This window comes from Prorops nasuta, unplaced genomic scaffold, assembly GCF_024137725.1.
Source record: "Prorops nasuta isolate Cenicafe-Biocafe unplaced genomic scaffold, Cenicafe_Pnas_1.2 PNAS00024, whole genome shotgun sequence".
Taxonomy (NCBI): domain Eukaryota; kingdom Metazoa; phylum Arthropoda; class Insecta; order Hymenoptera; family Bethylidae; genus Prorops; species Prorops nasuta.
The window spans coordinates 2,256,133-2,282,241 of record NW_027116821.1 but is presented as its reverse complement, the minus strand read 5'-3'; the positions used below and the strand labels follow the sequence as shown (position 1 = coordinate 2,282,241).

Genomic DNA, 26,109 nt, shown 5'->3' with positions numbered 1-26,109 from the left:
TTAATGACGTCTTATAATCATTAGGTTGTTTTTAATTTCCTCTCTTTTAATATTTCCATCATGTAATTGTTCGGGTGTGATTTCTAAAGGTCCTTCATTATCAACTTCATTTAAAATCGTAATTGGGTACTCAATGTCTTCATCTCCCCTTATCAAACATATATTATGAAGCACAGTGCATGCGATAATATAGTAAGGTATTAAGTTTGTCTTTCTCATAGGTAACTTGTCCAAAATAAATCTCCATCTTCCTTTTAAAAGTCCAATGGCTCTTTCTATTATAATCCTGCTACGAGACAAAATGTAATTGTAGTTTCTTTCTTCGAGTGACAAGTGTCCATTATCTTTATAGGGTATCATAACTTGTTTCTGAAGTACGTAGGCTGAATCTCCCAGCAAATGTTTATTTCCAAAATAATCTTCACTACATTTTTGCTGGACACCAGAGTATTTGAAAACTCTCATGTCATGAACACAGCCTGGCATACCAGCATAGCAATGGATAAATTCACGCTTTTCATTACAAATTACCTATACAATTTCAAAGTAAATCAGAAAAATGAAAATGTTATGCTTTTAATTATAGCTTATACCTGCAGCTGTATAGAATGATATCCTTTTCTATTAATGTAGGCTGTTGAATTTTCTTTCGGAGCACTAATTCTTATGTGCGTCCCATCTACAATGCCTAGTACATCTGGAAATTTATATTTACCTACTATTGTATTGGCAGTAGCTTCTGCTTCTTCTTCAGTAGGCCACCTGATAAAGGTATTTCGTAAAATACATAAGGCTCTAACAACTCTTTTTACTGCCCGCCAGGCTGTTGCATTGCCCACATTAAATTTAGTTACTATGGACGTAAAATAAATTTTAATTTAGTATTCTTATCACTACATTGTTTAAAATAAATACATATGGCAGTAAATAAATATAACACTTATCTATATGAATCAGGGGTTCCTAATACATATAAAGTTATGTATAATTGCTTTTCTGTTGATATAAGAGGCCCTTTACTTACCATATCTTTTACATATGGTTCTATCATATTCAACAAGAAATAAAAAGTAGCACGGCCCATTCTGAAATATAAATATATAATTCTTAACTGAAAATAAATTATCACATGCTTACTTACCGAAAATGTTTTTTAAATTCATCATTATCATAGGCATAAACCACATTTTCTATAAAATTAATTACTCTCGGCTTTCTCATAACAATAGGATTACTATCCGTAAGAATCATTTCAATATCTTCATCGGTACTATTGTCGCTACTAGAGGAACCATTAAATAATAAATCAAGCGCTTGTTCCATATTATTTATTAGCTATTCCATTAACTGGGGTTAAATAGCTGTCATCAAATTCTGCCTTCACCTTAACAAATGATTTTTACATAATTCATATAATAAATATAATTTATCAGGACAAATATAAAGAAAAAGTATTGTACATTTAATATTTAACATATACAAACTTAATAACACTCAATTAATTAAGGAATTATCGTAAATGCAATTCTGGTTTAGGTTCGAAACTTCGGAACTCGGAACACTTTTCAATTTAGATTGGCTTAGCTAGTCGTTACCAACTGTCGAAAAAAAAATATTAGCCGAGCAGCTTGGTTCGGAATACACTCTATATTTACAAAAGAACCGCTAGACTAATGATCGACTTTCTAGGGAATTTGCTCTCGTCAACTTCTAGGGAATTTCGGTCTACGAAGATTCCCTAGAACCCCAGAAAACAGAATTCCCCAGAAAGGAACGCGGACTTAGAAGCTCCCGGACTGGGCAATTTTCCCTGGAGTATTCCCCAGTAAAATCCCCAGCCACGGGAGGAAGCGAAATAAGAGAAGTGGTTTTAGGGAAGGGGAAGTCCCCTTACCCCTCGGCCTACTTCTCCTAGAGCTATAGTGGCTCCGAGCCACCCCAACCCCTTGGGTGAATGCTACCCCTCCCGCTACCCGACTCTTTCGAGAGCACTGGACTTGAGGGTCGGAACACTGAGTCCGAGGTAGTCCTCGGAAGGAGTGTGGAGGGGAAGGAGAGGGTTAACTTCTCCCGGGCAGTCCCCGGAGAAATTTCCCTTAGGAGGGAGGATATTGCCGCAGAGGGGTAGTCCCCTCTTGGTAGGCGGTGGGTGGTTGGGTGATACTTACTAAAGATCTACCCGTCGAGTTCGCCAGTGGAGGCGCTCGTTTGCTGGCCAGTGGAGGCGCTGCCGTTGAGGCGTCAAAAGAAGAAGCCGTGGAGGCGTCAAAGGATGCTGCTGTTGCTGCGGTCAAGCAGCGGTCGAGCAAGGCTGAGGTGCGATGGGTCCTTATCAAGGACCCATCTATATAATTCCGCGACACTAATCTTGCCAGCGAGAGAGCTGCTGCGGGCGCTGGCCACCTAGTGGCCAAGCGCGCAAGTAGTGTCGCTTCGCGGCCGCGACGCGCCAGGGCCAGAAGACGCGCAAGCGCGCCGCGGAGAGAGGGACAGATAAAGCGGCTAGACGCTGTCGGTCTAGCCGTCTATTGTGAGCGCAATAGAGATGGGAGATATAACAGAGAAATGCGGAATCTACTTCGCAACATTTTCTGCTCCTCCCAATCTCGAACAAACTCCCCCCGTTGACGCGATGGCGTCAAGATAAGGAAGAAGAAAGTTAACTCAGTTTAAAACAAGTTTATTTACAAAAATAAAAATAAAAGATATAAAACAGAACAGGACGACCTGAAGAGTCCCAGGACGCCCGAGAGAGGAGGTGGTAACCTGAAGAGTCCCAGGAAACCAGGAAAGAGAATAGACAACCTGAAGAGTCCCAGGAAGCCAAGAAGGAGAAAGTTAAGCGACCTGACGAGTCCCAGGAAGCTTGAGAAAGAGAGATGACAACCTGAAGAGTCCCAGGATGCCGTAAGGCAGGGTAAAGATAGACCTTGATGCGACCCGAAAGCAAGGGCTAAGAAGGGAGTTTACACAGTTGCGAGAGACTCCGTTGAATCTCTTTTTTCGCGGTTTTAAGTATAGCTACGCGAGCTACCCCATCTACACCAGGGACTAGTTTGAGAATCCGCCCCAAGGTCCACATGCGCGGGGGGTTGTTGGGTACTTTGATCAGAACCAGATCTCCTTCACCAAATTCCGAGTTAGTGTTCTGCCATTTTGGCCTATTCTGCAACGTGTGTAGGTATTCGGAAGACCACTTCTTCCAGAATGTCTCGGTGATTCTAGTCACGGTTTGCCAACGGTTTAATGACGATTCGCGTAAATCCAATGTGGAAAATTCCGGTGGAGAATTTAACGCCCGACCTGACAAGAAATGCCCCGGAGTGAGTACGTCCAACGACTCAGGATCATCATGTAACCGCGAAATGGGCCGTGAGTTGAGGCAGGCCTCAATTTTGGTCAGCAGTGTGGTCATTTCTTCGAAATTTGGCACGAAGACTCCGAGGGAGCGCTTTAGGTGGTGCTTCATACTTTTTACCGCACTCTCCCAAAGACCGCCCCAGTGCGGAGTGGCGACCGGAATGAATTTCCACTCGATTTCGCCGAAAGAATCGGTTTTCCGAGCGCGGGCGGCTTCTACAGCGCATTGGTAGGCGCATTTGAGTTCTGCGTCCGCTCCTTGAAAGTTGAGGCCGTTGTCTGAGTACATGACGGCGGGTTTTCCACGACGAGAGATAAAACGAGACAGCGCGGCGAGGAAGGCCTCAGTATCCAGTCGAGAGACGAGTTCCAAGTGAACGGCACGGGTAGATAGACATACGAACACGGCCACGTAGCATTTTATGGCTTTTGCATTACGACCGTGATGTAATTTCGCCGAAAAGGGCCCGGCATAGTCTACTCCGGTGTGTTCAAAAGTGAAACTGCGAGAAACCCGAGCGGCAGGAAGTGAACCCATGAGTTGGTTACCGAGTTTAGCGCGTTTGCGAACACACGTGATGCATTTATGAACACATGATTTTACTAGATTTCGCGCATTCACGACCCAAAACCTTTGTCGCAACGTGGACAAGGTTAATTGGAGTCCCCCGTGAAGTGTCTCTAGGTGGGTTTGCCTAATGAGTATGGCAGTTAAGTGACAATCCGGTAAAATAATGGGGTGTTTCATTTGTTCAGAAATTTCGGCGTTCCGAAGCCGCCCCCCTATTCTTAAGATTCCTTGTGAATCAATGACCGGATGTAAGGAAAGAAGCTTTGACCGCGACGGTATACGTAACCCATGATTCAAGGCTGAGATTTCGCTCGCGAAGTGTGTTCGTTGAACAACCTTTACCAAGGCTTCAATCGAACTGCGAATTTCCGATGCAGACAGGAGGGAGTCCTCCCATTGGCCGGTTTTCCTGGTCCGCTGGACAAATCGAAGAACATAGGCCATAACTCGGACCAGTTTAGACCAAGACGAAAACTTATCAAAAAACCAACACTCAGTTGTGTCTAGATGAGCGGTTAACGCTACCTTCCGACTTTCTTCCTCGGTTTCAAAGACCTGAACAGGTTTTGCGGTGTGCTCACGGAGAAAAGCAGGCCCATGCCACCAAAGTGAGTCCTCTGATAACTGTTGAACACTGGTTCCTCTAGAGCACAAGTCTGCAGGATTCAACTTAGTGGGTACATAATGCCAGCTAGCTTCCGGTAAATGCGTTTGAACGTACGAAACGCGATTGGCCACAAACGTCTTCCAATGAACGGGTTGCTTTGCTATCCAAGCTAACGCGACCTGTGAATCCGAGTAACACCGAATTGCATCACAACTCCCGACCAAGCTCGTCTTGACGTGAACCAACAACTTGACTAGAAGTGCGGCTGCAACCAACTCCAACCGAGGTATTGAAGTGATCTTAATCGGCGCGACCTTTGTTTTGGACATTACTAAATGCACCGAAAAATGACCGTTCTCATCCGTGAGACGCTCGTAAGCGACTGCACCGTAGGCCAGCTCTGAGGCGTCGCAGAATCCGATTAATTCGCGTTTTCTAGTAGTAAGGGATTGTCCAGTCCACCGTGGAATACTCAAAGCCTGTAAGTCGCAGAGCTGCTCATAGCACTTGAGCCACTTGGACTGAATAGGCTCAGGAATCTCTTCATCCCAAGAGAGTTTGAGTAACCAGGTGGATTGCATTAACTGCTTTAAAGTGATGACTATGGGAGAGATCCATCCCAATGGATCAAAGATCTTAGCATTCTCTGATAAGAGGATGCGTTTGGTTAGTACACCAATAGATGAAGGAGAAACACGGAAGCGAAAGCTATCATCCCCGTGATCCCAATATATACCCAAGACTTTACTTGACCCAGCAGGATCCTCAAAGAAAGAGTGCGGCTCGGTAGGTTCAAGCGGGGAAGTCCCCGGCTGATTGAATGCCCATTTGCTCAAGGAGAAGCCCCCTTTCGCTAGTAGAGCGATGAGTTGTTCCCTGACCGAACTGAGTTGTTTTAAGTCATGAGCCCCGAAAAGTAAATCATCTACGTATGTAGAATTTAACAAAACATCCTGCGCGAGAGGGAAGTCAGCCCCGTCCGTGGAAGCTAATTCGCGCAAAACTCGCGAGGATAAGAAAGGTGCCGGTCCCGTACCGTAGGTCACCGTGTTGAGTTCGAAAGCCTGAAGCTCACCGGAATCAGTCTTCCATAAAATGTTCTGATACTTGCGGTCCTCAAAACGCACAAGAATCTGTCGGAACATTTTAACAATGTCCGTCGCGCCAACATATCGAAAGGCACGCCAATTCATTAGGATCCACGTGATGTCCTGCTAGAGCTTGGGTCCAATGAATAACGTGTCGTTAAGCGATACGCCAGTAGAGGTTTTAGAAGATGCGTTGAATACAACGCGAATCTTTGTTTTCTGGTTCTCGGTCTTAACAACTGCATGATGAGGCAGAAAGACGCGAAAATCAGAGTTCAAAGGAACAGGAGATATATGTCCTAACAATTGATACTCCTGTAAGAATTGAGAATAACTTTCAGCTAGTTCTGGAGAGGTTTCCAATCGCCGAAGTATTCGTGTTAAGGTTTTCTCTGCTACCCGAGAGGAAGAACCTAAGCTGTGCTTCTCGATGTTGGATCGAAAAGGTAAAGCAACGACAAAACGACCTGAAGAGGTGCGTGATACCGTATTCACAAAATGTTGTTCACAGAGGGAGTCCTCTGTGGACATGGGTTTGACTTCCGGAACTTCTTCCAGTTCCCAGAAGTCGCGAAGAGTTTTTTCTACCTCAAAGCAATGATGCACCGTGACACTATGAGAGCGACCAATCTTGGGTACGACCCCCGAAACGATCCACCCGAAAATAGTCCGCTGAGCAAGCAACGTATGATCAGGAGAATGCATGTACGGGCCTTCCATCAATGCTGCAAGATAGTCTGCACCAATGAGCACATCAATTGGAGCCCTGGTTGAAGCGAAGTTATCAGCCAGATCAATTTCGCTTAGTGCTGGAAAGGACGACGGAGAATAAGTCGGAGGCATATACTGAGTAATCCTGGGTAAGATCAATGCAGTTACGTCCAACGAGACACCGTGTCGTGATAGAGAATGAAGCGTAATCTGTACCTCTGCTCGAACGTTTTGAGCCGAATTCAGAGAGACGCCATGAATGGTCGCGTTGACACGTTTTCGTTATACCCGTAGTTGCTGAGCTAGATTTTCCGAAATAAAGGAAGTTTCGGAGCCCGTGTCAACTAAACCGCGGACTATAATACGAGAACCGTCATGAGCGTCGATTCTGGCATAAAAGGTGGCCAATAGCACTGATCGGGTGTCGGAAACACTGAGATGTGTTGTAGTATTCGAGCTAGAGGGTTCTGGCTCGGAAGAGGAGTTGACCGCGGGGGTAGACCCCCGTGACTTGCTCCCCCCGGTGCCAGATTTGTCAAAATGCAATAAAGTATGATGCATTTTACTACATTTCCTGCATCGTGACGAAGAAGAGCAATTGGAGCAACTATGCCCGGGCCTCAGACAGTTGATGCAAAGATTCTGTGAAAATGCGAACTTTGAACGGGCCTGAGGGGTCAATGCAAGGTAGTCCTTGCACTGATACAAGAGATGGTTACTACCACAGTGAGCGCAACCGGTACTATTCACGCTAGTAGCATGTGACTTCAAGGATCTCCCCGATTCCTTTTTGGAAGTCTTAGGTTTGTTACCTAATGATTGCAAGGAGTTAATATGACGCGTTAGAAACTCAGAGAATTGAATGAACGAGGGATAATCCTTGCTGCTTCCCAGATACATTTCCCAGGCTAAACGAAGGGTGTCATCCAGTTTGTTCTTCAGCGAATGAACAATTATGGGATCCCATTGATCGACGCCGTATCCCATAGTTTTAAGGGCGTTGAGAGCAACCGTAACTGAGTCCCTAACTTCTTTCAGAACCTTAAAATTGTCACCCCGAAGCGTGGGTACTTGCGAGATTTGATCTAAGAACGTATCCGTGATCATCCGTTTGTCAGTGTACCGAGCTACCAGAGTGTCCCATGCTATCTCATAGTTCTCGGAAGTGATCGCTAAAGATTTAATGACCGTAGCTGCTTCTCCTTGCAAACAGGATTTTAGATAATGGAACTTGTCCCGACCCGAGACATACACTTTGTCGTGAACAATGGAACGGAACGTCTCATAAAAGTTGTTCCATTCTAAATAATCCCCGGAAAACTTCGGTAAATCAATAACTGGAAGCCTAATCTGGTTTATTTCGCCTGAAGGTGCAGTGTGATCTGATGACGACATTACCTGATTGGAACGAAGTTCATCTAGATGTCCTAGGATGAATACTTCCGCGTCACTATGGGCATCAAGGGCCGCTTGATACCAACTATCGGTTACGTACTCCATTTTAGCTAATTCGGCCGATTTAGTGTGAGTAGTGATCTTAACGTGAGTTTTATGCAACACGTTAAGCCACTTCTCTAAGGCTGCTAGCCTATCCTCCAAGAAGGGAAGGGTGAAATTGTGCACTCCACGCTTCTTGATGTTAACGACCAAACGAACGAATTCATCCTGAATCATGGGCACGTAATTGATTGCTTCTAATAATTCCCCTGAGCTAGCCATTTTGAAACTCTATTCCAGAACAAACCACAATCCAAAACACAGTCCGGAATGCCCACTCAGGAACACTGATCCACTTCGAACGTTTTTTGCCGGAAATCCGGCTCGAAGGACCAAAAATTTGTGCGAAACAATGTCCCAAGTTGGCTCCGAACCTGTGGTCAGAAGGGAAGGTCTTATTCTAGAATAAAATATTCAAAGCCAAAGATAAGAGGTAAAAGTAGTTTTTATTTAAATAAATAAAATGTACAAAAATTTTACAATATATTTACAAAAGAACCGCTAGACTAATGATCGACTTTCTAGGGAATTTGCTCTCGTCAACTTCTAGGGAATTTCGGTCTACGAAGATTCCCTAGAACCCCAGAAAACAGAATTCACCAGAAAGGAACGCGGACTTAGAAACTCCCGGACTGGGCAATTTTCCCTGGAGTATTCCCCAGTAAAATCCCCAGCCACGGGAGGAAGCGAAATAAGAGAAGTGGTTTTAGGGAAGGGGAAGTCCCCTTACCCCTCGGCCTACTTCTCCTAGAGCTATAGTGGCTCCGAGCCACCCCAACCCCTTGGGTGAATGCTACCCCTCCCGCTACCCGACTCTTTCGAGAGCACTGGACTTGAGGGTCGGAACACTGAGTCCGAGGTAGTCCTCGGAAGGAGTGTGGAGGGGAAGGAGAGGGTTAACTTCTCCCGGGCAGTCCCCGGAGAAATTTCCCTTAGGAGGGAGGATATTGCCGCAGAGGGGTAGTCCCCTCTTGGTAGGCGGTGGGTGGTTGGGTGATACTTGCTAAAGATCTACCCGTCGAGTTCGCCAGTGGAGGCGCTCGTTTGCTGGCCAGTGGAGGCGCTGCCGTTGAGGCGTCAAAAGAAGAAGCCGTGGAGGCGTCAAAGGATGCTGCTGTTGCTGCGGTCAAGCAGCGGTCGAGCAAGGCTGAGGTGCGATGGGTCCTTATCAAGAACCCATCTATATAATTCCGCGACACTAATCTTGCCAGCGAGAGAGCTGCTGCGGGCGCTGGCCACCTAGTGGCCAAGCGCGCAAGTAGTGTCGCTTCGCGGCAAGGTTGCCAAGTGTAGTACTTTCGGTACTACCGTAGTACCCAAAAGCGACATATCCTATAGCGTAGTACTATTTTGGGTACTACGCTATAGTTGCTGCTGATACTACTGGTCGGCGGAAATACGTCAGAGGGTAGAGACTGTAGAGGGACCGCAATATAGATATTTCTAATTACTAATTTCAAAATACATAATGCATGGTCCGTGAGCCAAGACAAATGTTAGTATTTATTGTATCGTACATACATACAACAATTTATAAAGTAATATAAAGTAATAAAGTGACAGTATTAATCTTACTGACAGCTGATATACTGATGGTATAAGTGAATAAATAAAGTTACGAAATTTGTAAAATGTACATAAAAATAATTTTTAAAAGTATATAAAGGACTGAACATTTTAGATAAGTATAACAATAAATTTTATAATATAAAATGTAAGATATAAATATTTTGTGGTACTTTGTGGGATTTTATTTCAGATTAAATTATAGTAATGTGTTTACTATGTCACTGTGCTGAGGATGGAGCTATGCGGATTTTCAAAATTAAAATAAAGGAATAGACTAAACATAATGTGGTTATTATGTCATCATTGAAATTCAAACTATGTTGATTGAGACGGATAATAAAATAAACGAGTGAAAAAACTGGGTAAATACAATAATAAATAAAGAAGCTGACAAATTAGATATATAATATAAAATGTAAGATATTTTATAGTACTTTTTGGGATTTTGTTTCAGATTAAATTATTGTAAAGTGTTTACTATGTCAATGCTGAGAATGGAGCTATGTGGATTGAACATTAAAACAAAAGGAATAGATTCACCATAATGTTGTTTCTGTGTCATCGCTGATGAGGATCAAACTGTGTTAATTGAGACAGACATTAAAATAAATGAGTCAGCAATTTGGGTAAATACAATAATAAATAAAGAAAATGACAGAATAGATATATAATATAAAATGTAAGATGTTTTATAGTACTTTGTGGGATTTTGTTTCAGATTAAATTATAGTAATGTACGTGTGTTTACTGTATCACTGCTGAGGATGAAGCTATGTGGATCGAACATTAAAAAAAAAGAATAGATTCACCATAATGTGGTTACTGTGTCATCGCTGAGGATCAAACTGTGATAATTGAGATGAATATTAAAATAAAGAAGCTGACAGATTAGATATATAATATAACATGTTAGATATTTTACAGTACTTTGTGGGATTTTATTTAAAGTTAATATATGTAAAATAAAATTTTTGTTTTCTTTTTACAATTGTATCTATATTAATTACTATATGTTGCAATTTCTTAAAATTAAGCCTCTGCTTTTATTAGCAAACTAATAGTTCCACACGGCAGTGATGCCAGAATCAAGCTTTTAGCAACAAAAATGAAGATAAACGCTAGCCAGCAGGAGTATAGAAAATTTAAAGGGAAGCGGTACAATCACAACTATGCCTGGAGAGCATAGGTGTGATTTGGCCTTCAGGCAACATTGGCTTTAGAAGAAGAGCGACTACCGCTAACCGTGATATTTTTACGTGTTATCCGTGTGAAGTGGTGCTGCGTTTACCTAAAAACTCAAAGCAAATAAAAATGCTTTTCCTAAATTGATTTGTAATATTGATAAAATGGTCAAATGTAGCCATTAACTAATTAGATTAGGTAATAAATACAGAAAATGCGTTTTATTATAACAAATGAGTTGAGGTAAAATAAACTCAATGTTTTTATATTAATCTGTTAACAAATGCATTTTTTTATTTATTATTGAGTCCAATAAATTAATGGTTATTAAAAAAAAAATTCCTTGTAATGAAAAAAAAAATGAAAAAATTTTAAACTTCACCAAGACTCGAACACGAGCCCACCGCATGACAAAGGACAACCTTACCGCCTGCGCTACAGCGCTCACTTGATTTACCAAGAGCAAAACAGCCTTTTAAAGACTGACTACAATTCTTTCACTAACTCGTCATAAACGATCAAGAATTAGCTGCAATAATAAATACATTTATCTCCACAGCATTATTGCACTAAATTTATTATGTTTTTAATTTGAAGCATACATTTTACATGAAGATACGATACTTTAAGGATGTTCATGCAATACTTTAAATACAAAACTATTCATATGCTGGTTTATCATAGTTATTCGACTACATATAACAAATATTATAATATTACTTAATTAATTTATGATAGTTGAGCATATGAATAGTTTTGTATATAGAGTACTGAATGGTTACCCTTAAATTATCATATCTTCATGCAAAATGTATGCTTCAAATTAAAAACAATAAATTTAGTACAATAATGCTATGTAGATAAATGTATTTATTATTACAGCTAATTCTTGATCGTTTATGACGAGTTAGTGAAAGAATTGTAGTCAGTCTTTAAAAGGCTGTTTTGCTCTTGGTACATCAAGTGAGCGCTGTAGCGCAGGCGGTAAGGTTGCCGTTTGTCATGCGGTGGGCTCGTGTTCGCGTCTTGGTGAAGTTTACAATTTTTTCATTTTTTTTTTCATTACAAGGAACTTTTTTTTTAATAACCATTAACTTATTGGACTCAATAATAAATAAAAAAAGTGCATTTGTTAACAGATTAATATAAAAACATTGAGTTTATTTTACCTCAACTCAATTGTTATAATAAAACGCATTTGTTGTATTTATTACCAAATCTAATTAATTAATGGCTACATTTGACCATTTTATCAAAATTAAAAATCAATTTAGGAAAAGCATTTTTATTTTATTTATTCACTTATACCATAAGTACATCAGCTGTCAGGTAGATCAAAGCTGTCACTACTCCTTATTTCTTTATTACACTTTATTTTTCCGTATACTAACATTTGTCTTCGTTCACGCCGTTCACGGTGACAGGCTGTGAATATAATATATATAATTTTTGATATATTACGTTCTGCATTTAAGATGGCTACTGACGTATTTCCGCTGGCAGTATACTTTGTGCAGTCTGCATTCCTTATATCAAAATTCACTTACTATAGAGCGTAGTACTATTCAAGATGGCGGACTTGGCAACCTTGGCTGGCAGTATACTTTGTGCAGTCTGCATTCCTTATATCAAAATTCACTTACTATAGAGCGTAGTACTATTCAAGATGGCGGACTTGGCAACCTTGTATGGTATATGCTCATATTGCTGTTAGTATTGATTTTAAAATTATATATAAATATATGTTTAATAATATTGTTAAGATACAAATACGACATATGAAATTTATATTTTTTTTAGTAGATGAACCTGATGAAATTAATTCTGGTTGTTCGAATACAAGTTTGTCAATAAGTAATACATTATTAGAGAAATCAAGAATGTGTAACATTACTACTATTAATGAAATATATAGTACTTCATCCGCTACTGAAAAAGAAGAATCTATTTCAAAAAGTTTGCCTCGTGCACATAATATACCTAAAGGAACTGGATCAAATAACGCAAAGAAAATAATACACCTACAAAATGAGTGGTTAAATTACTTAAAACGGGCAGAAGAAAGAATGACTGAGAATAAAAAACAGCATGAAGAACTTTTAAGCAGGAAGGATGAAGGAATGCAAATAAAAAAACAGTACATTGAATTGAAAAAAAGAGCAATTGAATTTAAAGAAAAACATGAAAAAAGAAAGCTTCGAGAAAAAAATGAAAGACATAAAGATTTGGTAGAACTTGAAACTAAAAAGTGCAGATTGTTGTCAAGTTTCCTTTTATCGCAAGATGAAATGAACAAGGATTTAAAATAAGTGCTAGAGGATGGAGAAACCGATTGAAATGGAGTAACTTTTCCTAAAAACTTTACTTACTTAAATAAGGCTCACTAAAAGTAAATCCTAGATATTTAAAAGTGATTACTATTTGGTTTAAATTCAGACTGATTAAGTTTAAGCATTAACATTAACATAAACTGTGTAATATTTTCATAAATGTATGTATGTATACACCTTTAATGCTTTATATTTTATATCGATGAGATATGTTAAAATATTTTATATATAGATTTAAAAATATATTTTGTTAAGTGATAAGTAGTTATATAGGTTATGTCTGTTGCTGTTCGCTTATAAAATTTACTTGTTTGTTTTACTACGGATGCTGAATGTTAAAGTTGGATGAATTAAGTATATGATAAAGAAAGTTTATTAAAAATAAAGGAAAGTAAATACTAACATATTATATATAAACATTTTTATTTACTCTTTTGTTCAGATGAAAATAAACTTTCACAAAAACATTTAAAGTATAAAATTACATTTTATTGCATAAACAATTCTCGAAATAAGTTCTCTTGACGACCGCATCGATTGTTTTCATTTGTTGCACCGGCTTCGGCTGAAGCATTGTCCTCATTATAATCTATTTCAATATTGTTTAAGTCTTCATTGCTTGAAATGCAAATATTATGTAATACACAGGCAGCTATAGTTACACTGCCGGTCAAAAGTTTAAGACCACTTGAGAAATTTGTCTCAAAAACAGTTACCGATTTAAATGCTCATAACTTTGCAATAAGAAAAGATAGAAGAAAATACAGAACACTGTCAGAAAGGCGATGAAATTCCCCATACGGTAGAATTAGTTTCATTCACTAGAACCTTATAATTGCCGAATTACCATTAAATGAAATAGATGCTAAATTTTTAATTTTCAGTTTTTTGTTCCGCAAACTTAACTGCTCGCACCACTTACAAGAATTGTGATAGGTATCTGAAACTTTGGTGACATAAAGTTCAATGTTTTAGCTTTAATTTAAGCCATCAAACATAATGAAATTCGCATTATTTCCTATTTTTTATTACTATTTTGTGAGCAATGTCGAGAAAAATTTTTGACCGAAAAACAACTGCCCAAGCATTTGAAACAATTTCAGATCGAAGAAACTGTCGGTATTAAACGACTTATTCTACTTGTTTCATAATGTACTTTTATTGAATTAACTCAAAGCGCTATTAATTTCTAAGTTAAATGAATAAATTTAGGGTAAGGAATAAACGATTATAACATTTATTTTCATGTATGCAATTAATTTAATGTTTTTTCATCGGAAAAGACATCTCTATTTTTTATTACCACTTGTGCAATTCGCAGCATTTTTGCTATCAGTTTTCCAATGGTTTCTGCAGATATTTTTGTCCAGTTTTCTTGCAGTAATTTTTATGGATATTTAGCTAAAGTTGGGCATTTATTTCTGAGCGCCTTATCAAATTAATCCCAAAGAAGCTCTATGGGGTTAAGGTCAGAACCTTGCGACAGCTGTGTCATAATTTGTGAAGTTCTTTTTTCCTCTTATTTTTGAAGATAATTCATGCATAGTTTTGCGGTATATTTTGGGTCATTATCTTATTGAAAAATGAATTCTGGACCTATTATTAGCAGCTCAGATGGGATTGCATGATTTATTAAAATTTCATAAAATTTCTTTTCGTTCTAAATGCCAGACATTCTAATCAAATCATCAACTCCTTCAGCTGAGAATCCACCCCATCCTTGACTGAACCGCCACCATGCCTGACCGTAGGAACTATGCATTACGAGACCATCTTTTCATTACTTGCACGTCATACAAAAATTCGACGTTTATTCCCAAACACTTCAAATTTAGACTCATCTGTTCACAATACTTTCCTCCAATCCTGAAGCGACCAATCCTTATACAATTTAGCCCATTCTAGGCGCTTCTTTTTATTTATTGGACGCAGTAATAGTTTTCTTACGGCGATCCTTCCATATAAATTGGCATTTCGTAGCCGCCTGTTGACTGTTGATAATGAAATAGTTTCTAATTTTGCTCATTAAGAGTAGCTATTGTTTCAGGAGCTGTTAACCTTCTGCTTCTTTTATTTAATACAGAAATGTATTTATCTTCTGCAACTGATGTTAGACGAGGTCTACTGCTATGTTTTCTATTCATATTTTTGTCACTTTCATTGTAATGTTTAATTACATCATGTACTGACGATTTGGAAACATTTAACTGGGATGTAATAACTCCTTGTGATTTGCCCTTTTTAGGAAATATATAGTAATATAGTAAAAACAAAGGAAAATAATTAGATATCTTCGTGTTGTTAATTTGTTGATGATTAAGCTCTCAATTTTCATATAACCAAGTCAGTTGTAACCAAAAATATGGGAAAATCAAAAGACTTATCAGTTGAGACACGATCAGCAATTCTCACACTTCACAAAGGAGGTAAATCACAAAGGGTTATTGCAGCCCAGTTAGAAGTATCTAAAACGGCGGTGTTTAATGCAATTAACCGTTATAATGAAAGCGGCTCAAATAAAAATAGAAATCGCACCAGTAGACCACGTGTAACCATTGATTCAGAAGATAAATTTATTACAATATTAAGTAAAAGAAATAGAAGATTAACTGCTCCTCAAATAAGAGCAAGTATTAATGAGCAGGCGCTTAATACAGTCTCATTGTCTACCGTAAGCAGACGGTTAAGAGAAGCTAATCTCCATGGAAGGATTGCCGTAAAAAAACCCTTGCTACGTCCTATTAATAAAAAGAAACGCCTAGCATGGGCCATCGCACATAAAGATTGGTCTCTTCAGAATTGGCGAAGAGTATTGTGGACGGATGAATCCAAATTCGAAGTTTTTGGAGTTAAACGTCGAGTTTATGTGAGACGTGCACCAAATGAAAAAATGGCTCCGCAGTGCCTAGTACCAACTGTAAAGCATGGTGGTGGTTCGCTTACGGTGTGGGGTGGATTTTCAGCAAAAGGCGTTGGAAGTTTAATTTCAATATCGGGAATTTTGAACAAAGAAAGCTTTCACCAAATTTTAGTAAATCATGCAATTCCATGCGGGTTAAAATTAATTGGTCGAGGATTTATTTATCAACAAGATAATGATCCCAAGCATACGTCAAAACTATGCATGAATTATTTGGAAAAGGAAGAAGCAAAAAGAAAATTGAGTATTATGAAGTGGCCACCACAAAGTCCTGATTTAAACCCCATAGAACTCCTTTGGGATGAAATTGACAGAGCTATTCGAAAAGAATGTCCAACATCGACAAAGCATCTGTGGGAACTATTACAAGCAAACTGGCAACAAATTTCTGCAGAAACGACAGAAAAACTTGTAGCAAGAATGCCACGAATTGTAAAAGCAGTTATAAAAAAGAGAGGCGGCTTTTTCGATGAAAAAACACTAAATTAATTGTACATATGAAAATAAATGTTATAATTGTTTATTCCTTACCCTAAATTTATTCATTTAACTTAGAAATTAATAGCGCTTTGAGTTAATTCAATAAAAGTACATTATGAAACAAGTAGAATAAGTCGTTTAATACCGGCAGTTTCTTCGATCTGAAATTGTTTCAAATGCTTGGGCAGTTGTTTTTCGGTCAAAAATTTTTCTCGACATTGCTCACAAAATAGTAATAAAAAATAGGAAATAATGCGAATTTCATTATGTTTGATGGCTTAAATTAAAGCTAAAACATTAAACTTTATGTCACCAAAGTTTCAGATACCTACCACAATTCTTGTAAGTGGTGCGAGCAGTTAAGTTTGCGGAACAAAAAACTGAAAATTAAAAATTTTGCACCTATTTCATTTAATGGTAATTCGGCAATTATAAGGTTCTAGTGAATGAAACTAATTCTACCGTATGGGGAATTTCATCGCCTTTCTGACAGTGTTCTGTATTTTCTTCTATCTTTTCTTATTGCAAAGTTATGAGCATTTAAATCGGTAACTGTTTTTGAGACAAATTTCTCAAGTGGTCTTAAACTTTTGACCGGCAGTGTATATCTGTAACAAAATCAATGTTACTGTATTCACTAAAGAATTTTAATCGTCTAAAGCGTCCTTTTAAATATCCGAATACTCGCTCCACTACCATACGCGTCGAAGATAACATATAGTTAAATTCTTGTTGATGCTGGGACAAGTGACCATTGTCTTTGAATGGGGGAACTAACCAGGATAAAGAAGGGTATGCTGCATCTCCAATAATAAATGTTTCATTTGGAAACAATAAAGATGTACTTTCTTCTGCTACATTGTATAAATTAGATCTTCTTAAGACCCGGGCGTCATGCAAAGATCCTGCCTCTCCACAGTAAACGTATATAAACTTCATATCTGCGTCAACCACAGCCATTAAATTTATAGAAAAAAAAATTTTTCTATTACAATATTCATTACACCTTTCTTGTTGTCTTTTTATGGCTATGTGTGTTGAGTTTATAGCTCCTATGACCTTCGGTATGCCTCTTTTTTGTTGAAAATTGACAGAAATATGTGCTATTAGTTCATTTGTCTTAGGCCATGAAATTATCTCATTAGATTTTTCTACTAAAAACTTTGCAACGCGACGAACAACCCGGAATACAGATGAAGTGGATATATTGAATCTATCTGCAAGTGTTCTCAGGGGTTCTGTGTTAGATATAAACCATAAAAATAGTAGGAAACTCAGTTTTGCAGAAATGTTTTTTGGTCCTGTAACGTCCAAGCCGTTTACTCTTAATTATTAGGCGTTCTAATAACTTTAGTTTTCTTTTATTATTTCTTTTAAATAGATTTGCATTTAAGAGTAAATGTCTTATTTATATTTAAAAACGCTCTCATTCATTATTTTCTTTTGCATTTAAGAGTAAATGTCCTATTTATATTCAAAAATGCTCTCATTCATTATTGCGTTTAAGAGTAAATGTCTTATTTATATTTAAAAATGTTCTCATATTTCCAATACACGCGCCAGCGACTGGCCTTAACTCCGCGCCGCGCGGACCCAGCTTCTGTTTCTCCCCCCTTTCTTAGAAAGGAATTAATTAACTCGATTGTTAAATAATCTTTCTTTTATTAATCATTCTTTCCTGTTGGGTAATCTATTTTGCCTTTTTGGTCATTTAAAATGCTAGCACTTTCCCTTAGTCGGGAATAAAAGATTGCAGGCAGCACATTAAATCCAAACTTTCTTCAATGCCGAAAATCCTCCTCATCTTACAATTCTCCATATTTTTTCCCCTAATTTATTTAACAAATACTAATTTTGTTCTCTTCCTTATTTTCTCTTTCTCTCCCTCTTTGTTTGCTTCCTCAGAAAACCACCGTTAGTCACGTTACTCGCGATAACGTTTCTCTCAGACGCTAGTCAGCGGATCTCACGCTTACTGCCCTATACCATTCTATTCCATCTTTAATACATCCTGTGTCCAAATTTTAACCATCAAATCCATTCTGCCACCAGCATGGCCCCAAAGGAACTTTTCGTTTGCGAGCGGTTATTATACAAATATGTTAGGACCAATCCAGCCCAAAGGATCTGTGCCTATTGCGAGTCCGCCCTTCCGGACAACAAACGAAATATCTTAGCGACAATACGTCAACACCGCCTTAGAGCTGCAAAGGACATTAACCACATCTTTTGTAACATCTGTCATAGATCACTGTTTTTTATCGCCCTACTTAACACGTGCTTTTGCTGCAAACATGCTTTTTATTTGCATAGTGAAACCCTTCAGCGAAAGGAAAATAATCAAACCTTTGTAAATTCCATTATCTACGAAGATAGATATTGGAATTTCGATTTTCCTAACCCCAATAAACCATGGGGAACATAATTGCGATAAAATATTAAGCGTTTTTCCTCCATAACCATTCGGGCATTTTTTCTTCACGCTTAACTATTTTAACCGTTTTTTTTTCTCCTCTTCTCCGTAACCATTCGGGCCACCGTCTATATAATTCCAACTATAGGAATAAGAAACATTAGGTCATTAGATATCCGGTCCCATGAGTAACAGGATATCGAATCGCCAGCAGCCACGTGCATACCTTTTTTATAACTTGCCCTTGGAAGCGGTCAACCGTTTAACAATAATTGTTGTGGGTTCTTTAACCCTAAAACGGTGATCGTTTTCCTCTCGCAGTTTTTCATTTTTTTTTAATTATTATTACTTTTTCTCTCGTGCCTAGATTAGGACACCTTTTGCTCATGCGACGGCTAATGCCGTATTAATCATTAAATTTTGTTAATATTCTTTTATAATTGCGTTTTAGCCATAAGTAAACGATTGTATGCGAAAAGGTGCAAGCTCAGCACCCTTTATCTCGTTCTCTAGCGTACCCAAGCTTAGGCAGTAGCGCCTTCTGATTGGCTGAAGGCGATGCGACGTCCCCCCCCCCCCCCCAGCTAATTATTTAACGGGATCCCTCAAGCCCTCTGTAGCCAATATTACGGAACGAAAAACGAGGGAGAATTGTCCAGCGCTATTTTTCAACCGATTTAAATGTTTTTGGGCTTGTTGGAATCGTTAGGACTCGCACTTTGTCATAAATAAAGCCGTATTTTCCAAAAAACGTAAAAAAAATAGAATTGTTTAAAAATTCGCATTAATATTATTTAAACGCAAAACAAATAGAAAAATCGGGCTTCTTTATGACGAGGTGCCAGACCTAACAATTCTAACAAGCCCAAAAACATTGAAATCGGTTGAGAAATAGAGCCGTACCATTGTCCCGCGTTTTACCGTAATTTCAGGTCTTCAAGCGTCACTGACTCGTTCATTCTGCTATTTATTTCGGAACAAATAAAAGCACGATTGCACATTGAGAAATTACATTAGAAGCTCTCGATAATGTACATGCTGCTATGAGTATTTCTTAATCTTATGAAGCTTGTCGTAGAAGGTGCAATGCAATTAATTTAGAAGGACAATTTCGCGATTGAAAATAAGACCCACGTACATACATGGTAAACGCTATGTGTTTTTGTTTACAGTACACACTCCACGAGTCACTAACACAGTCGCACCCGTATGTATGTAGGCCTACTATGCTGGTTTACATACGCTGGACAAGGCAACAAGCTGTAGAGGGGAAAGGGGAAGCCAACTTTATTTACTCCGAGTACGCATCTTGTTACAGTTTGCATTATAATGACCAAAAGAAGCGTTGCAAAATTATGAAAATATCATAAAAGCGTCTCCCCTTTTTACGCTCTTTTCAATGATGCTACCCAAGTTGTTGGTGCATTTTTACTTTGCTCAGAATAAATAGCAGAATGAACGAGTCAGTGACGCTTGAAGACTTGAAATTCCGGCAAAACGCGGGACAATGGTACAGGCGTATTTCTCAATAGAATTTGATGAGACTAGTCATAGCTAAAGCCGTTCTTCATGTAGATTGTCCTAAAGATCTCGCATTTTCGATAAAGCCTATAGTTTTCCAGTTATGAACGATTGAAGATAGACGTGCGCAACAGCTGATCTACGCGAGAGAAGAAATATGTATTTGTGCGCCGTGCAACTTCAAACGTTCATAGCTGAAAAACTATAAGTTTTATCGAAAATGCGAGCTCTTTAGGACAATCTACATGAAGAATGGCTTTAATTATTACTAGTCTCATCAAATTCTGTTGAAAAATACGACTGTACCATTGTCCCGCGCTTCGCCGTATGCTCTATATTTCAAGCAATACGAAATCTCCTTTTCTACAATTTTATTTCAAAATGATAATTGCATTTTTAGCAATTTCATTATATCGGCAAAATGAAATGTTCTCAACATTATTTTAGCGGTATTTATATGTGTATAGCTACAGATAGGGGAATAGCGTAAATATGAGGAAAGCTTCGCAGTAAGTTTCGATGCTGGAGTGGGGGAACACGTTAGCGTGAGCCGCGAGAGGGGTGGAAGCCTAGCTTTCTTCCTAAAAATTTTTGTTTTTCGTCCACCTCAAAAACGCGGGACAATGGTACGGTTCTATTTCTCAACCGATTTCAATGTTTTTGGGCTTGTTAGAATCGTTAGGTCTGGCACCTCGTCATAAAGAAGCCCGATTTTTCGATTTGTTTTGCGTTTAAATAATATTAATGCGAATTTTTAAACAATTCTATTTTTTTTACGTTTTTTGGAAAATACGGCTTTATTTATGACAAAGTGCGAGTCCTAACGATTCCAACAAGCCCAAAAACATTGAAATCGGTTGAAAATTAGCGCTGGACAATTCTCCCTCGTTTTTCGTTCCGTAATATTGGCTACAGAGGGCTTGAGGGATACCGTTAAGAGCGGAGCGGATGGACGCCGCATCTCATTCTTTCGTTCTTTTTTTTCAAGTTTAGTTTCGTTCGTTCATTTCTTTCGTTCAAGTTAGACTCATTCGTTTTTTTCCTAAATTACTTTCACTCATCTCGCACGTCTTACTTAAGTCAATTCATTAAATTTTAGAATTTGCATAAAGTTTGAACCTAGAAAGTGAGACAAAGTTCGCGTTTATAATATTGTCAAAATACAAGAACATTAGTTGTTTTTTTTATAAACGAGCAAATTTATTAAAAATCGTTTCACTCTATAATCAATTCAGTGCACATATTTTCTTTTCACCGAACACTCACATTCATCCCTGGTTCCCTACGCGCGCGGCGACGACGACCGTAGTCCAAGCAGCAGTTAACAGGAGAGTTTCCCTTCTACCTTCTTCTTTCATTATTTTTATTGTTGTCTCATCACCAGGTAATATTTGAATTATATTTATTTCTAATCCTGAATTTCATCTTTTCTTCTCATTTTGTACGCCAGAGTTTCTTTTCCTTACCTACGACGCCTTATTTAAAAGACATTAATAACGCTACCTAAGGGCTTAGCGACAATATAAATTGTAGTTGAGCTTAGTATTAAATTTAGCAATCATACAACTCTGGACGTTACAGTCCAAATGAGTACGATGGAATTATATTAGAAGATTCCAAATCACCTGTAATAAAGATAATATTAACCTTATAACATTGTAAATATATATTTTGTTTGGTTTTATATGTATTATTTACATTAGTAATAACCAATTCATGATTTTTCTTACCTATTATTTGCTGTACTATAGTGCGAGATAATCTAAAGTGTTCTTTGAACTCATTTTCAGTATAATTCTCTATTATATGAAGGTAACATTCAATGTGATTTCGTCTCTCACCCTCTATTAAAATTCGATACAAAGGAAATAAAATTTTCATTTCCTCTTCATTTTCATCTTCACAACTTAATTATGTAGGTATATAGTATTACTTGATATACTCAGAGACGTATTATTGCTACTGGTATCTGAACTTTCTGATGTATCAAGCGTAGGCTTCAATAAGATTTTGAGTATATCCTTGTTATCCATTATTTTATAATAATCTGTAAAATTGTTGTATCAGCGAAATTACATTTTACAAAATTTATATGCTTATGGTTTAAATGCTTATTGACATATATAGTGTTATATACATATAACTACTTATACTACTTTTCTCTATCAACTAGCCAATAACTAGAATTAAAACATTTAATTAATAAAAGTTAGTTAAATTCAAAAAGGCTCCGGTTGCATTCTAACCAAGCGCCGTGTGGCGTCATTCGTATGCAACCTGAACCTCCTTCTTAGGCAACAGTACTTCTCTAGTTGAGTTCGGAATTAAACTCTTTTCGTTCTGATGGAGCTTTCCCTAGAATTCCCTATTAGCTCGGTCTAGTGTTTTTATGTCCGGACCGAAAGAATAGAGCTTTTATGAAGATCTGATATAAATAAGGTATGTGCTAACTGCTATTAACAAATATATGATACTAATATTAAAATTGAAATAATTGCTTATTTTTTTAATAATATTAGATGAATTCTGTTTACCTGAAATAAATGGAGAGTGATATGGAAAATGACCCTTTCAGTCATGAAAAGGAGAATATTCATCCTGGAAAAAGCTGTACAAAAATATGGATCAAAGACAATATTTTATTTTTAATTCATGCAATTCAAGAATTGGATGACGAATACAGTAATGGTATAAAAATGACAGTATGGAAAAAAGTTGAAAAACAATTCAGTGATATTGGTGAAATTATAAGTGCCAAATCCATTGAAATAAAGTGGAGAAGTCTGTTAAAAACCTATAAAGCAATAAAACATAACAATGAAACAAGCGGATCAAGAAGGAGGTCCTGGGAATTTTTTAGTTTGATGAACGATTTCATGCAAAATAAACCAGAAATAGTTCCTGTTGCAACGTATAATAGCAGTTCTGGATTAGAAATAAATAGAGGTATTAACATATAATATTTATTTGTACTTAAAGAAAGAATACTGAAAAAAACTTGGAAATTTTTGCAATTTATCTTATTTCAGATAGTTTACAAACTGGCGAACCAATTAAAAAAAAAGCAAAGCTGTTAAACGACAAAGAAAGAAGGCCCCAGGAAAGGATGGACAAGCTAGATAGATTTAACAATCTATTTGAAAAAATGATTGAGAAAATGTAGATTTTCATAATGAATGTGTTCCTTTCTCACCAATAAGTGACAGAAAATAAATGTAACCTTAAAAAATTGTGATTAATGTCATTGGGTGATACTAAAATAATTAAAAAGTTAATTGCTTTAATATTGAGAGTTTATAATATATTTTTAATACTTATTAATATCATTAAGTGTATTTTTCAGTTTAATAACAATATTATATTATATCGAAAATGCAATTTTTTAAGAATTGTTCTTGTAATAGAAAAATGAATCATTAAAATGTGAATGATATGTATTATTATTGAAGTAACGCAGTATACATTTAATATATATTTAGTTTATTTCACAAGGAATGTATAAACGTACTTTATTTTAATAAATAAAAAAATGTATTAGTACTTAACTTATATTGGTAATAATTTTTAACATTTTTTCAGTGTGGTTCATCATTTTAAGGAAAAATTGATAAATCTGTTATTTAATTTCACTTATTTAGAACATTGAAGAAAGGCCACAGATTAATTACGAATAGTAAGTTTATAAATGTATTCGTTTCTAAAAGACACATTTTGTCTACCTTATTTGCAGTTCATAAACTTTCCATTATTTGGTTTCTCTTTCTGATAGCCATATTTACATTATTAGTTTCAATATCATCTTCATCCTCGTCACTATCCGCTTCATCATTTAAATTTAACACTTCATTTTGTTGATAAAATTCTAATTCTTCAAGATCTTTACTGTTTAAAATGCAAATGTTGTGTAATATACAGGCAAATGCAATTAGAAGAACAGATAGTTCAAGACGTCTAGTTTCAACATATATAAGTCTTCGAAATCTGCATTTCAAAAGACCAAAAGTATTTTCAATTTTTACTCTTATTTTACTTAATGCTTTTTTAAATTGCTTTTGCCTATTTGATAAGTGACCGTTATCTTTAAATCCCACGAGAAGATTTGATGACAATTTATAAGCTAAATCTCCTAATAAATAGCTATCATTACAAAATTTAGCTTTTCCATTTGTAATTTATTTATAGATGTTAGATTTCTTATATAAAGTGTTATCGTGTAAAGATCCTGCTTCTCCCACATAGATATCTATAAAAAGCATTTTATGGTCACAAATCCCTTGCAGTAGTATTGAATGGTATCCTTTCCTGTTCACAAAAGAATTACCATTGTATTTAGGTCGTCCAATTCTTATGTGACTCCCATCTATACAGCCTATTACACCTAAAATTAAAACAGAAATGAAATTACTTTCTGCAAAAAAACGTTCATAAATCAAAATATGTATATACTATGGTTCTATTTATATATGTATGCTATTTGTAATTAACAGTTACTCTTATGTAAATAATATCTTTTTAAAAATGTATTTTAAAAAGATATTATTTACCATCAAAATTTCTTCTTGAGAAGCCTTGCTTGATCTGTAATTGACGTTCCTCATCAGGCCACTTAATAATTCCAAAACTCTGGTTGACTTTAGCAAGAATGTTGCAAGTCCTATATAATATACTCCAACACGTAGATTTAGCAACACCAAATCTTTCTGATACAGACCTAATATTCATAAATGTTAAACAAGAAGTCCATACTTAACTTTCTTATAAATAAGAAAGCACACAAATAAAATAATAATAAATATTTTAACGTAATGATTCTAAATTTGCTAAGTACCAAATAGTTATTAAGAATTCCTTCTTCAAATTAATTTCAGGAAAACCACTAACTAAGACTGGATTTCTTCGAATAATTTCTTCTGCCATGTTTATCAAAATTTCAAATACTGTCTGTGACATTCTGAAATGTGCTTTGAACTGATTATCATACATTTTTGGTATTGTTTCCTCTGCGTACTTTTTAACTTTTGGTATGCGTTGTTCGTCATCTGATGATGATGAATCGTTAAAATTTTGTGACATTACAACAGGAAATAAAATTGGCAAGTTCTCCATTTTTAGAAATTATTAAAATTTATCAAATCATTAATTAGAATCTTTAATAGAGCAAATTTAACCTGGCCTGACCAGATTATTTGAATAATTTTATGCTATGAAGAATTGAAAAGACAATCTCCCTAGAAGTTCTATTCGTTAGGTCTGGACATAGAAACACTATACCGAGCTAATAGGGAATTCTGGGGAAAGCTTCATCGGAGCGAAAAGAGTTTAATTCCGAACTCAACTTCTGTTGACAGGGCCTCAGAGCGCGCGTGGCCAAAAGTCTTAGTCAGCTATTAGAACAATCGGTAGGCAGACAATTGGCCTAAAAATTTTTGGATGTAGAGTATACTCTCTACATAAAGACATGAATTATGATTATATTCGCGCAGCTCTCCCGCTCCTCTAGCGGAGGATATTGTAGATATTATTCACAATCTGGCAACGCCTCACCTGAACTGTCAAATTTCAGTTTATTTTAGTGTTGTTGATAAATGTCAGGTCAGTAATAATTATTTGTTAAACTCTAAATTTATTAATGTAAAAGGAAACGATGCTTTTGTGTAAAATATTTGTTTTAGGTTGCTCGCAAACTCATTCTTTTCTGCATGAATAAAAAACAAGAAGAAAGACACAAGAGTAATATAATATTATGGTGAGGTATTGACATTTAATTTACATGTTAACTATTAAACTGATGTTTCTTTTTATACAGCAAAATGCCAAAATTTGAAAAACGCAATTTGTATCACTATGGCCATAAAAAAAT

At 36.8% G+C, this 26,109-nt stretch overlaps 3 protein-coding genes across 3 annotated transcripts; all 3 read right to left on the bottom strand.

Annotated features, from left to right (window-relative positions):
• On the bottom strand, positions 1-1,323 carry LOC136781838 (putative nuclease HARBI1). The gene is made up of 4 exons (XM_066740843.1): positions 1,142-1,323; positions 945-1,085; positions 594-861; positions 1-531 (listed from the first exon to the last, which is right to left on the bottom strand). Exons 1-4 carry the CDS (start codon positions 1,321-1,323, stop codon positions 1-3), a joined length of 1,122 nt encoding a protein of 373 aa, XP_066596940.1.
• Position 1,324: 1 nt separating this feature from the next.
• On the bottom strand, positions 1,325-8,056 carry LOC136781837 (uncharacterized). Its single transcript, XM_066740842.1, has 4 exons — positions 7,150-8,056; positions 4,513-5,184; positions 3,035-4,041; positions 1,325-1,384 (listed from the first exon to the last, which is right to left on the bottom strand). Exons 1-4 carry the CDS (start codon positions 8,054-8,056, stop codon positions 1,325-1,327), a joined length of 2,646 nt encoding a protein of 881 aa, XP_066596939.1.
• Positions 8,057-23,980: 15,924 nt separating this feature from the next.
• Positions 23,981-25,355, bottom strand: LOC136781836 (uncharacterized). Its single transcript, XM_066740840.1, has 4 exons — positions 25,078-25,355; positions 24,794-24,960; positions 24,571-24,627; positions 23,981-24,375 (listed from the first exon to the last, which is right to left on the bottom strand). The coding sequence occupies exons 1-4, from the start codon at positions 25,353-25,355 to the stop codon at positions 23,981-23,983; spliced, it is 897 nt and encodes a 298-aa protein (XP_066596937.1).
• Between the last annotated feature and the right edge of the window lie 754 nt (positions 25,356-26,109).